Source organism: Schistocerca gregaria, chromosome 7 (assembly GCF_023897955.1).
Source record: "Schistocerca gregaria isolate iqSchGreg1 chromosome 7, iqSchGreg1.2, whole genome shotgun sequence".
Taxonomy (NCBI): Eukaryota; Metazoa; Arthropoda; class Insecta; order Orthoptera; family Acrididae; genus Schistocerca; species Schistocerca gregaria.
Window position 1 is genome coordinate 570,800,269 of NC_064926.1, and position 14,983 is coordinate 570,815,251.

The 14,983-nt window shown below is 43.9% G+C and overlaps 1 protein-coding gene across 1 annotated transcript in view; it reads left to right on the forward strand.

Annotated features, from left to right (window-relative positions):
* LOC126281955 (nonsense-mediated mRNA decay factor SMG5) overlaps window positions 1–14,983 on the forward strand; it is a 318,742-nt gene that overhangs the window by 80,170 nt on the left and 223,589 nt on the right. Inside the window, exons 5-6 of the mRNA XM_049981327.1 lie at window positions 1,088–1,191; window positions 9,715–9,922. Of these exons, the coding sequence (XP_049837284.1) occupies window positions 1,088–1,191; window positions 9,715–9,922 (312 nt within the window). The remainder of the gene's footprint in view (window positions 1–1,087; window positions 1,192–9,714; window positions 9,923–14,983) is intronic.

Genomic DNA, 14,983 nt, shown 5'->3' on the forward strand with positions numbered 1-14,983 from the left:
TTGTCTAGCAGCAGCCATATAAATAGATGGCTCTAGTGATGTCCGGCACAGGTGGCACTAGGGAGTGCCTGTGTGGCAGATTTGCAATGATACCTCTAGCTTATGGTCGAGTCCCTCTGCAACAGATGTGGAAAAATGGATGAGTTGTAATGGTGACCAGCCAGTGCAGTGGTATCAATGGCTTTCACTGCCTGCTGAAAGGGGTGGTAGCCCCACATGTTACTGCAGGTGTGCCCCAAAGAAGCATAATAGTACTTCTAATGTTTGCAATTTAGGTAAACAATTAAGCAGATAGGATCAGCAGCCCTATAAGGCTGTTCCGTGACATTGCTGTTTGTACAGTAAACTGTTGCTATGATTGTAAGAAATTACAGAGAGACATGGGGAAAATTTTCAATTACTGTAGTGAATGGAAACTGTCTTTAAATGTGATTTAAATGTAAGTTACTGCCTGTGACGAGGAGAAAGAACCTGATAGTATCAGGTTACAAGATTACTGGTGAATATCTTGAGTGAAATCCTGTTGGGCCAGTGTGAAGAACACTGTGCGGCCATTATGCTTCCACCTTCTTAGCTCTCATGTAGGGATCATGGTGATAAAATGAGAGGGATTAGTGTACATATGGAGCCATGAAGATAGTCATTTTTTCCTTGCTCAGTATGCAAATGGAATAGGAAAGAAAATCGATGAGTATAATGTGCCCTCAATGGTGTACTGAACAGTGGCTTGCAGAGTATATGTATAGATACAGACATGGAATAAAGATGGACAGGAAATTCAAAATGGCACAGTGAAAAAATTTAAATAGAGCATGACACGAAAAGTCACTCAACCACCTTTAAATATCAAACCAACCAGTGAGGAGATGGAAGTAATAATCTGTGTAGCAGTTGAAGTTGCTCTCTGTTACAATACATTATCTAAATGTCTCTCGCACTTACACTTAGATATTATATGATCTCATTTTAAAGGTTCAGTTCCCTACTTCAACAATGCACAGATTTTCCCATTTTGTTTTGTGTGTTTATAATGGTTCTTTCATATATTTCAATTAACTCAATTATAAGATAAATTTTAATTGTTTAGGCTTTAATGGTACTACCTGGAAATGGAATGCCTCACAATCAACTAGGAACTGTGGCAGGCACCCGGAACTATTGTGTTGATGCTGCTTACCACTACATGCGTAGGTGAGTATACACACATAAGAACTGAACCAATCTGATGTCCCCCTGTGGGTCCGGGGTTAGAATAGGCCCGAGGTATTCCTGCCTGTCGTAGGAGGCGACTAAAAGGAGTCTCATACATTTTGGCTTTTATGTGATGGTCTCCGGTTGAGTTGGACATCCATTTTTCAAAATTTTCCCAAAGAGAAAGCCAATTGGGGAAGGGCACCTTACATGGTGCATGGTGTCCATCATGCACTGATACCTCTCGCATCCTTCGTCAACGTGGGTCTGCTTTTCCAGCTGTTGGGCAAGGTCACCCTCCTGGGTGCGTTTTCCTCCATCCTCTTTAGTATTGCTTTCTGCGCTCTCGACGATAATGGACTTCTTAGCTCGTTTGCACCTGATATCTAGCACGGCATAGACTCCCTCATTGACTGTTTCATGCCTTTCCAGCCTCATGATCACATAATCCTCCAGAGGAATTGCAGTGGTTTTTTCCACCACCTGCCTGAGATATGGCAACTGTTACACTTTACACCTGCTTTCTGCATTGCCCTCTAGGAAACCTGGTTCCCAGCAATGCAGACCCCTGCCCTCCATGGCTATAAGGGATATTACAGGAACCGTAGCGACTATAATAGTGTGTCAGTTGGAGTTTGTATATATGTCCTGAACTCAGTATGTAGTGAACCTGTGCCCTCTTCAAAACCCTCTTGAAGCTGTGTCTCTCAGGATAAGGACGATGCAAGAAATAACTGTCTGCAATGTATATTCCTCCAGGTGGTGCAGTACCCCTGAATGTATTGGCTGCACTGATTGATCAACTCCGTAGATCTTTCCTACTTTTGGGAGATTTTAACCCGCATAACCCCTTGTGGGGTGGCGCCATGCTTACTGGCTGAGGTAGGGCAGTCAAAAATTTACTGTCACAACTCGACCTCTGCCTCTTAAATACAGGTGCCCCCACACATTTCAGTGTGGCACATGGCCCATATTCGGCCATTCATCTCTCAGTTTGCAGTCCTGGCGTTTCCCATCCATCCACTGGAGAGCACATGACGACCTGTGTGGTAATGACCACTTCCCCATCTTCCTGTCACTCCCCCAGTGTCATGCTCACAGACACCTACCCAGATGGGCTTTAAACGAGGTAGACTGGGAAGCCCTCACCTCTGCTGTCACCGCTGAATCTCCTCCACATGGTACCATCGATATTGTCATTGAGGAGGTCACTACAATGATCACTTCTGCCGCAGAAAATGCGCTCTCTCATTCTTTAGGGTGCCCCTGGCAAAAGACAATCCCTTGGTGGTCGCCGGAAGTCGCCGAGGCAATTAAAGAGCGTCGGTGAGCTCTACAGTGACATAAGTGGCACCCTTTCCCTAGAGCACCTAATAGCTTTAAGCAACTCCATGCCTGTGTTTGCCAGCTTATAAAACAACGGAAACAGGAGGTACATGTTGACCATTGGATGCCATAAGTCACATCCCCAAGTCTGGACAAAGAACAGACGTCTGTTTGGGTACCAGACCCCAACAAGTGCCCCTGGCATTAACATCAGTGGTGTGTTATCTGTTGATGCAAACACAGTTGCCGAGCACTGTGCTGAGCACTATGCTCAAGCCTCTGCATCAAAGAACAACCTCCCAGCCTTTCGTACCCTCAAACGGCAGATGACAAGGAAAGTCCTGCGTTCACTACATGCAACAGTGAAACCTATAATGCCCCATTTACAGAGTTGGAACTCCTCAGTGCCCTTGCACATTGCCCTGACACAGCTTCTGGGCTGGATTGGATCCACAGTCAGGTGATTAAACATCTCTCATCTGCCTATAAGTGATATCTCCTCGTCATCTTCAACTGGATCTGGTGCGATGGCGTCTTTCCATCACAATGGCAGGAGAGCACCATCACACCGGTGCTCAAATTCGGCAAAACCCCCTTGATGTGGATAACTACTGACCCATCAGCCCCACTAACTTTCTTTGTAAGCTGCAGGAACGTATGGTGTGTCGGTGGTTGGGTTGTGTCCTGGAGTCACATGGCCTACTGGCTCCATGTCAGGGTAGCTTCCGCCTTTGTCGCTCTACCACTGATAATCTTGTGTCTCTCGAGTCTGCCATCTGAAAAGCATTTTCTAGATGCCAACATCTGGTTGCCGTCTTTTCTGACTTAAGTAAGGCATATAACACGACCTGGTGACGACGTATCCTTGCCACATTGTATGAGTTGGGTCTCCGGGGCCTGCTCCCGATTTTTATCCAGAATTTCCTGTCACTCCGTACTTTCCGTGTCCAAGTCAGTGCCTCCCATAGTACCCCCGTATTCAGGAGAATGGCGTTCCACAGGGCTCCGTATTGAGTGTGTCTCTATTTTTAGTGGCTTTTCACAGTCTAACAGCAGCTGTAAGGCAGTCGGCCTCGTCTTCTCTGTATGCGGATAACTCGTGCATTTTGTACTGCTCCTTCAGTACTGATGTTGCTGAGCGGCACTTACAGGGAGCCATTCACAAGGCGCAGTCATGGGCTCTAGCCCATGGCTTCCAGTTTTAAGCCGTGAAGTCGTGTTTCATGCATTTCTGTCAGCATTGCACAGTTCATCCAGAAACGGAACTTTACCTTAATGATGGATCCTTTTCACAGTAGGAGACATATTGATTCTTAGGACTGGTTTTCAATGCCCGATTGTCTTGGCTTTCTCACCTTCGTCAGCTTAAGAGGAAGTGCTGGCAACACCTCAATGCCCTCCGCTGCCTGAGCAACACCAACTGGGGTATAGATTGCTCTACACTGCTGCAGCTCTACAGAGCCCTTGTTCAATCCCGCCTTGACTATGGGAGTCTGGTTTACAGTTCAGTGGCGCCCTCAGTGTTGTGTTTACTCGACCCACTGCACCACTGTGGCGTATGCCAGGAGCTTTTAGAATGAGTCCAGTGACCAGTGTCCTGGTGGAGGCTGGAGTCCCTCCATTGAAGGTTAGGCGCGCACAACTGCTCGCGTTACGTTGCATATGTTCGTAGTTCTCCTGCATATCTGAATTACCATCTCCTTTTTCCAACTGCGGCAGCTCACCTCCCGCATCAGGAGCCCAGGTCAGGGTTGACATTTGCGGTTCGTGTCCAGTCCCTTTCTGTCTGAACTGGAGTCCTTCTCGTTATCACCTCTCCTCGAGGTCCATTCACATATGCCTCCATGGTGTACACCTAGGCCGCAGATTCTTCTGGATCTTTCGCATGGTCCTAAGGACTCCATTAACTATGTGGCTCTCCACTTTCACTTCCTCCCCGATGTACCGGGGTCATGAAGTGGCTTACACAGACGGCTCGGTGGCCGAAGGTCACATAGGCTTTGCGTATGTTCATGGAGTACATACTGGACAGCACTCCTTGCCAGATGGCTGCAGTGTTTTCACTGCAGAGCTGGCAGCCATATCTTGTGCTCTTGAGCACATCTTCTCTTGAGCAAATCTGCTCATGCCCTGGCGAGTCATTTCTCTTGTGAACTGACTCCTTGAGCAGTCTACAAGCTGTCTGCCAGTGCTACCCTCATCATCATTTGGTAGCGTCCATTCAGGAGTCCTTCTATGCCCTGGAAGAGTCCCGCCGTTCCGTGGTGTTTGTGTGGACCCCAGGACACGTCGGAATCTCTGGCAACGAACTTGCTGACAGGCTGGCCAAACAGGCAACACGGAAATCACTTCTGGAGTAAGGCATCGCTGAAGCTGACCTGAGTTCTGTCTTACACTGCAGATGGAATGGCATAACAGCACACACAACAAACTGTGTGTCATTAAGGAGAGTATGAATGTGTGGAAGTCTTCCATGAGGTCCTCTTGCAGGCAATCAGTTGCCCTCTGCCGACTCCGTATGGCCATACGTGGCTAATGCATGGTTACCTCCTCCATTATGAGGATCCACCTTGGTGTCACAGTGGCTCACAAATGACAGTGGCCCACCTCTTGCTGGACTGCCCACTTTTAGCCACTCTGCGGTGGATTTTTAACTTTTCCAGCACCTTACCTTCGGTGTTGGGCAACAATGCCTCAACAGCACCTTTAGTTTTATGTTTTATTCGTGAGGGTGGGTTTTATCATTTGATCTAAGTTTTAGTGCATGTCCTTTGTCCCTCTGTGTCCTCCACCCTAGTGCTTTTAGGGTGGAGGTTTTAATGTGTTGCAGAGTGGCCGGCTTCTCCTTTTTATTCTCATGGTTAGCCAGCTGTGGTAATCTGCTCTCTTGTTTTGATGTCTTCTACATGTTTCTTGCATCTCTCTGTTGTTTCTTTGTCAGATTTTGTCCATTTTAGTGTTTTTTGCCTTTCCGTCATTCTTGCGGTTTTCTCCTTTTTTTCAGCTGTTTTTTTGTATGTCTCAGTTATTTTAGTCCCATCCTTGTGGAATTATTTTAATCGTAATGAGGGACCAATGATCTGATAGGATGGTCTCCCCCCCCCCCCTCCCCCCTTTTAAACCAACCAACCAGCCTGGTGTTTTCTTTTCACTCTGATGGAACCACGTACGTACATAGGTAAATCTGTAAAAGTGATTACGTTATTTATTATTATTATTATTATTATTATTATTATTATTTATTATTTATTATTATCTCTCTAATTTATTAGCAACCATTTTAATGCCAGTTCAGACAGATTAATTCATAGCGTGCAATCATACACTGCCTGACAAAAAAGTAAAACAACCACAAGACATGACCAGATGTCACTGTAACTATATACATGTACATACCATTGGCAGTTTTGCAAATTATTATAATTGCAGTTCTCTGTGAGGGATAGAATTGTCACCAGAGTTCATTAGTATAGTTCCTGTTGAAAGTTGTTACCAGGCTCGGTAATGAATGATTCTAAGATGCCACATACTTGTGTGAGGCTGCATTAGCAGGACCTGGCAGAGTTTAAAGGGCATGTCATTGTGGGTATTCATTTGTACAGTTGGTTGAATTTTGCAGTATCCAGATTTGTGAGGCACTCAGATGCAACAGTGGCTTTATTTTGGACTGCCTTGAGAATGTGAAGGTGGGCATATTCATTGTCAGGTTTCCAGTTGCTCAGATCGACCACCACAAGGGAAGATATATGCTAATGACCACCAACCAGCGTCATGTCTGTGCCTACCATCTGAAGCAATGCCCCCCCTGCAGTATGCTGTGTCATCCTGAACTATTGATTGGAGACTAGCAGCTGCTGGACTAGGAAATTACCATTCCACGCATTGGCTGCCATTAATACCACAACACAAACAGCTGTGTTTTTGAGTGATTCTGTGCCTAGAAAGCATGGACAGCTGGTGAATGGCAATACATTGTGGTCAGCTATGACTGGTGGCTCTCCTCTACCCCCAAAGACCATCTTCGTTCACTATTGTGGCAACCTGCGGAGAGGTTATCCATTTGTCCAATATTTTGAAGAGGCACATTGGTGATACTTGCAGCATCAAAGTGTGGCAAACCGTCTGGTACGTCCTCAGGTCATGGCTGGTAGTGATTGGGGCACAGTGGTACACCACAAACATCCTATGACCTCAGGTGCTACATCTCATGTAACTGTACCGTGGTGCCAGTTTTCTACAGAACAGTGCTCATCCACTCTGTACAGTAAAGATATTGAGCCATAGGCACACACACAAACAATTTGAAAACTCACTAACTTTTGGACAAAATCTTGGTCAAACTTTTTCTTCTTCAGCACCTGCTCTCTTTATCCTAAATTCATCAATCATCCAGTATTGCATTCTAATTCACCCATAGTGTGGAGTAGCATCATGTTTCCTGTTTGCAGCAGATGTACCCTGCTGTAGATATACTGCATATGGTTAGACTGCAGATCAGAAGCAGATTTGATTTTCCTCTTTCTGTTGTCTTCAATACCAACTCATTTGAGATCTCATTAGTCAACTTCATTGTTTGTCCATTTTCCCCTGTACGAGACTCAAAACTTTAGAAGCATTTCTTTCATGTTTACTCTGAGTCTGTGTTTCTGATTTATGTTGACCAAAACTTTGGTGACTACTTCATACCTGCAGACCCAGCATAGTGCTCATCAGGTGCCTATTCTTGGCAGAAAGCAAACTCTGTGATGGTGTTGCTCAGTATAATGCCCTGGTGTTAGAGGCATAACTTGTATCATTTCATGAACTTTTCGTGCCCATTGGGCTGGTTAGTTTTGAAATCAGTGGATGTTTGAAGACTTTGAGTTTTTAAGATGGTGGTTGTAGTCGTCGTTGCTGGTGGTGGTCGTGGTTTTGTGTGTGTGTGTGGGGGGGGGGGGTTATTGTAGTAGCCATTTAGTAGTTTGCTTTGAGATCTGATAGGGTATTTGTAGCAGTAAGTACCATTTTTGAAAACAGTCATCATAATAAGACCCATGCATGTAACTTTAAAATATTTTTTACTTCCTTGTGTCATATTTTTGTTCATACTGGTTTTTAGAATAAAGCACAAAACTCCTTTACAATATCATCATAGCTTGAGGTAGGTGGAGCTTGTTCCCTCAGCACAGCTTCTTTTCCCATTTCAGCCTCCACCTTATTTGGTAGCATTCAAGAAAGGTTTTGCAGTTAACAAGTGGAGTTCGTAAATCTATGAAGTAGTCAAATTATGCTAGTGCCTCTTTCATGCTCCTTTTTTGGTTTCCGTTTTTCTCTTTCTTGTTCTCTGGAAGTAGAAGATAATTTTATGTCTGTCAAATATCAGAGGACAGACTTAAAGAGGAGTAAAAAATATTTGTGCATCCAGGATGGGATATTTTATCCTTGTGTGTATACCTTTAGCATCATTTCATATATAAATTGACTATTAAAAGTGATTGAAGAACGGTCTTTAAAACTCAAAATGTGATGCCATTTTTTGCATTGACCATTACCTTATTTCGAAAGTTAATTTAATATTGGTAGGGCTGTATGGTGTAAAATATTGGCACTCCACTGGAAGATTTAGTCCAGCAGCATTCATTGATGGACTGAAAATTCTATATCTGTCTTTCCTATTCTTTTTCTCAGTGTGAGGTGACCGTTAACATTTGGTATTCCATTTTTGATTTGTATATTTTATGTATTATTTTTTATATGAAATGTCTAACTTACGTCCAGAAAAAACACAACACCTTGAATGACTAGAGGTAGAATGTTCATATTCACAAGAGATGTTCATTAGTATGCTCTGCAGAAATAATTAGCATTTGAACCATGTTGGCTCGCGGGTTCAAAGTCAATGTTGATATTGGGGTGAAACAGCAACTACTGGTAAAATGTGCGTGCGGTTCTCGATGTCGCTATAAACCGAAGGTAATGGATCACTGTGACTTGAGCAGACGTGCAGGATGTGGTGCAGACATATATACGAACCATTCAGTGAAATCAGTGAGTTTGAAAGAGTGCACATTATTGGCATGAAAGAATGTGAGGATTCAACCTGAAAATTGATGCTCGTGTGGGACGAAGTGTTACAGTAGTGCAGTGGTTGTGTTCTGAATGACCAGAAAGTCGTAGAACATGACGAGATGGGTCATGTCGCATCGCGCAGTCTGACCCCCAAAAAGATGTACACCTCATCTAAACGGCATTGCAGGACAGATGTGTGCCCTCATCAGCCCTAGCACAACAGTGGAATAGTGTAAAACATTGTACATTATCAGGAATGACAGTCTGTTGCCTTTTTTTACAGCATGGGTTATGTCCACTTCTCCACCTACCTGTAACGAATGTTCAGAAACATGCTAGACGACAGTTACAGATTGTCTCTGGGGACAGGAATGACATCAGATAGTGTTTTTGGACAAATCTAGATTCTGTTTGTTTGAAAATGATGGCCGCATTTTGGTTTGCCACAGACAGGGGTAGTGGCATCACAGCGACTGCATTCACACAAGATATACAGTTTCAATTCAAGGCCTTATGGAGTGGGTTGCTATTGGGTATAATAACAAATCGCAGTTGGTGCATGTCCAGGACACTGTGACCAGTGTGACCTACGTGAATGACATCCTGTGACCCACAGCCACACCCTTCTTGCACCAACACTCTAGAGTCATTTTTTATCAAGACAGTGAATGATCACATGTTACTGCACAAACACATGCCTTCTTGGTGTCACAGGATGTCAGCTTTTTGCCCTGGCCTGCCAGATCACCAGACTTGTCGCTAGTCAAAAATGTGTGGGATATGGTGGAATGATGAGTGCAGCACTTTGACCTAATACCAACCACCACAGATGAACTTTGGCACCAAGTGAATGCAGCATGGATGGCTATACAACAGAATGCCATTTGTGCCTTATATGTGTTGATGTCATCATGCATGGGGTAAGTTATCAGTGTCCATGGCGGGTGCTGTGCCTACTAGGCGACAGGACACATGCTGAACAGAGGTGACCAAAATGCTAATCATTTCTGCAGAACATACTAATGTCCATGTTCTGTGAATATGATCGTCCTGCCTCTAGTCATTCAAGGTGTTTTTTTTTTCCCCCCCCTGAACATGAGTGTAAATGTGTGTAAGGCATAATAATTTGTATGTCTTCTCTGGTTTAAGCATAACAAGTGAACAGCCGTTTGATGGTGCTGATGGAAACTTGCGTCGAATATTTGATCGCAACTCAAAATGGTTGGAAGCACAAGCAAACTGTATTCCTTCTGGAGAACCATCTTCAACTGATATTGTCCATCAGTTTGTATCCAGATTTCTTCTCCTTGTTGATATTTGGTTCTACAACAAAAGTTCAGTTCCTGACATTCACCAGGTTAGTATCTCAATAAACTCTGAACTATATAATCTTACACCAATTAATTAATATCTCCGAACTGATGAAGTAACACTATGAACTTTCACAAGCACTGTTTCTGTTGCCAATACAGCTATTGTGTATCTTTTGCTATTGCTGGTTGCTTATTATCTGTTTTATTAAACCTTTTTTACTGTCATCACATGATGCCGTAATTTTTCTCTTTCTTTTTGTTTAGTTAAAGGGCGTCGCAAAACATAAATAAAGTACAGAGCTCTGTACAAGGGGACTTTAGAAAGTATGTTATGCATTATAATGGCAAGCCAAATAAATTTTATTGAATGCTGCACTGCACTTCAAAGTGACACCGATACAAGATACTATTTTTAGAGCACAGACACAAAGTCGCTGTATACTGTGGTTAGAACATTCGACCATTCATACAATTCCTTGACAGAAATCCACTCTTGGTCATGGAGCCATTCAAGGACCACTGTGCAAATGTCCTCATCATCAGAAAATTTGCAAATTCTGTGAATCAGTTCCTTGATTGTATGAACTTCGTTGTCTGTAGGTTGATGCCAATGGCCTTTCTTCCCAATCAGCATCATCCATGTCTATGCAGCTTTAGTCAAATTGTTGGCAACATTTCACTCCAGCTGTATGTGACATTTGACCTATACATCACCAGAATTTTATAGTGAATATGTGTGTAGTTTAGATGTTTTGGCCACAAGAATCATACTGCCTCGCATACTTCAACTTTGGAGAATGTTTCCAATTACACACCATTTCACTCCCACACTGTGATGATCTGTTATCTGTACCACAACAGAACTGTGTCTGCAGGAAATCCACTATATGTTCTGTCTTCTGACACTGTGCCACTCTTGTAGCACAATGATCTAGGTGGGGGATAAGATGTGTAACTTACTTTTTGAAGTCCCATTGTATAAATAACATTACAATGGAAACATTGTAAACACCACTCAGATCCATCAACACATTGCCTTGTATATTTATGAAGTTATCAGATTATGCAGGTTTATAGAAAGTAAACAGCATTCTGCTATAGATGAGCAGAAGCTGTGACAGATTGCATTTATCAACTAGCCAGTAGCACTTTTGATAGGTCAAAACACATTCCTTCGAAATTCTTCTATTATTTCAGTGCAACTCTAAAATTTCCCTTTGAGGCTAACCTAACTGTTTTTAATTGTGGTTCATTTATAGTGTATAGAGAAGCAGCCAGCAAGTTTGTGTACGTAAATGACATTAAGAAAATTACTGTAATTGTTGGGATGTGACATGAAATATATATATTTGTACTTGATCGTCGGGAGTGTGTGGCTGAGGGACTGCGTCAGCTTTCAGACAACACTACATACAAATTTTACCAAGGTAATCCCATTCCTGATGTCCAGGCGGAGCTTCAAGGAATCCTCAGAACCTTAGGCCCCCTACAAAACCTTTCACCTGACTCCATCAGCCTCTTGACCCCACCGACACACCGCACCCCTACCTTCTACCTACTTCCTAAAATTCACAAACCCAATCATCCCGGCCGCCCCATTGTAGCTGGTTACCAATCCCCCACAGAACGTATCTCTGCCTACGTAGATCAACACCTTCAACCCATTACATGCAGTCTCCCATCCTTCATCAAAGACACCAACCACTTTCTCGAACGCCTGGAATCCTTACCCAATCTGTAACTCCTGGAAACCATCCTCGTAACCATCCTTGTAACCACTGATGCCACTTCCATATACACAAATATTCTGCATGTCCAGGGCCTCGCTGCGATGGAGCACTTCCTCTCACGCCAATCACCTGCCACCCTACCTATAACCTCTTTCCTCATTACCTTAGCCAGCTTCGTCCTGACCCACAACTTCTTCACTTTTGAAGGCCAGACAAACCCCAACCTATTTGAGGAAGCCTTCTTGGTTACCCAGGCCTGCCAACCCAAAGTTTGGTACAGATTTATTGATGACATCTTCATGATCTGGAGTCACAGTGAAGAAGAACTTCCTCAAATCCTGCCCTGAAATGAGATCCATCCTTCATGAAATCATCCCCACTCCACCAAGAGTGTCTTTCCGCCGTCCACCTAACCTTCGTAACCTCTTGGTTCATCCCTATGAAATCCCCAAGCCACATTCCCTACCCTCTGGCTCCTACCCTTGTAACCGCCCCCAGTGTAAAACCTGTCCCATGCACCCTCCCACCACCACCTACTCCAGTCCTGTAACCCGGAAGGTGTACACGATCAAAGGCAGAGCCATGTGTGAAAGCACCCACGTGATTTATCAACTGACCTGCCTACACTGTAAAGCTTTCTATGTGGGAATGACCAGCAACAAACTGTCGATTCGCATGAATGAATACAGGCAGGCAGTGTTTGTTGGTAATGAGGATCATCCTGTGGCTAAACATGCCTTGGTGCACGGCCAGCACATCTCGGCACAGTGTTACACCGTCCGGGTTATCTGGATACTTCCCACTAACACCAACCTGTCAGAACTCCGGAGATGGGAACTTGCCCTTCAATATATCCTCTCTTCCCGTTGCCCACCAGGCCTTAACCTCCGCTAATTTCAAGTTGCCGCCGCTCATAACTCACCTGTCATCCAATAACATCTTTGCCTTTACATATGTCTGCTTGTCTGTTATGTGTGGATGGATATGTGTGTGTGTGCGAGTGTATACCTGTCCCTTTTTCCCCCCCAAGGTAAGTCTTTCCACTCCTGGGATTGGAATGACTTCTTACCCTCTCCCTTAAAACCCACATCCTTTCGTCTTTCCCTTTCCTTCCCTCTTTCCTGATGAAGCAGCCATGGGTTGCGAAAGTTTAAATATTTGTGTGTGTGTTTGTGTGTTTTTTATTTTATTGTGTCTATCAACATACCAGCACTTTGGTAAGTTAAAGTATCTTGCTGTGACTTACCAAACAAGAAAGCGCTGCTAGATAGACGCAATAAAAAACACACACACAAATTTCAAGCTTTCGCAACCCATGGTTGCTTCATCAGGAAAGAGGGAAGCAGAGGGAAAGACGAAAGGATGTGGGTTTTAAGGGAGAGGGTAAGGAGTCATTCCAATCCCAGGAGCAGAAAGACTTACCTTAGGGGGGAAAAAAGGGACAGGTATACACTCGCGCGCGTGCGGTGGCACACACACACACACACACACACATCCATCCGTATATATATGGACACAAGCAGACATATGATGCTGTGACATATATTTTCAATGGCCTTTACATATGTCTGCTTGTGTCTGTATATGTGTGGATGGATTTTTGTGTGTGTGTGTGTGTGTGTGTGTGTGTGTGTGTGTGTGTGCGCGCGCGCGCGCAAGTGTATACCTGTCCCCCCCCCCCCCCCCCCTAAGGTAAGTCTTTCCGCTCCTGGGAATGGAATGACTCCTTACCCTCTCCCTTAAAACCCACATCCTTTTGTCTTTCCCTCTCCTTCCCTCTTTCCTGATGAAGCAACCGTGGGTTGCGAAAACTTGATTTTTGTGTGTGTGTGTTTTTTATTGTGTGTGTGTGTGTGTGTGTGTGTGTGTGTGTGTGTGTGTGTGTGTGTGTGTGTACCAGCACTTTCCCGTGTGTAAGTTGCAGCATCTTTTATATGAGACAGCTTTGCTGGCCAGCACTCACCTTGAGGAGGCAAGGTATTAAATAATACAACTAGACACATATAAAAGTAAAAGTACATGACACTATCTGAGCTTCTGGAACTATTAATTGCTCCTTTTTTTGAACAGAGAGAGGAAAACGCAGGTGAAGGTTCAAAATGAAGAGCCATTCACTCTGACCCTTAGGTGAGATGGACCCATTTTTAATGAGGACGAGGGTAGTAAAGTGTTGATTTGATTAGTGAAGGGAGACAAAAACAACAGTGGTCTTATCTCAATGTTACTTGCACCCAAACTGAGTTGATTGTGTGGTTTCGCTCCCTGTGATTCTGCAAATGCCAACCAGTACCCTAAGTTACAGGAGACCCTTTACTACTGCCTTACTAGACATGATTTCCTCCAGACTTAATGACCCAAATGTTGTGTGGCTTTTGAATGGCAGCACTTTGCATTGGAGGATTTGGTGTGGTGATATTTCATCCCTCTGACCACATAGTCTACATTTAGGGCTTATTTCTCAATACCCATCGCATGTAGGTGTTTTTTTAAGTTCTCTTGGCTAGTCAGTAGTCCCACCATGAGTTTAATCTGTCTCCTGGTAAAGTCCGTGATTACAGAACTTGTCTTGAAACATGGCTTTGGTATCATTAGCTTGCCATATTTTTGTGTTTGGGTCATTGTGCAATATTCTACTTGCTGCCTCCTGATCCAGCTACTTAGTTTTCATTTTACTATCTCCTTGGTGATTATTAGGACAGGTTCTGGTACAGTGAATGAGATTGTCACACCTATCCTGGGCAACCAGTCAGTTCGTCTGTTGGCATTAATTCCTGAGTGACCAAGGACGCACAGCATATTTACTCTGTTGCTTTCCACTAGTCCCATATGGGCATCGCGGAATTCTTCTATGATCTCTGAAATCTCTATCAGTAACTGCAAAAATGTCAGAGATGCTTGGCTGTCTGAATAAATGTAGATGCTACAATACTTGTAGTACCTATGCAAATTCTCCTTTGCACATACTCTGATAGCAGATATTTCCATCGGGAATACAGTGGTGAGCTTACAGAGAGACTGCTGTCTCTAGCCTAGGCTGAACTTTGTGTGCCCTGGACTCAGCACCTTCCTATATTTTCGAACCATCAGTAAATGGGACTGTCTCTCCTGAACAGTGTCGTGGTTTGTTCTTTCTCTGTTTCATTCTTTCAGTTTTTGCATTGAAAGGTCTGTCTCTAGCCTAGGCTGAACTTTGTGTGCCCTGGACTCAGCACCTTCCTATATTTTCGAACCATCAGTAAATGGGACTGTCTCTCCTGAACAGTGTCGTGGTTTGTTCTTTCTCTGTTTCATTCTTTCAGTTTTTGCATTGAAAGGTTTAGTGAAGCAACTAGAAGTTATTGTGTGCTCACCCAACATTTTCCTGACCATTCCTAT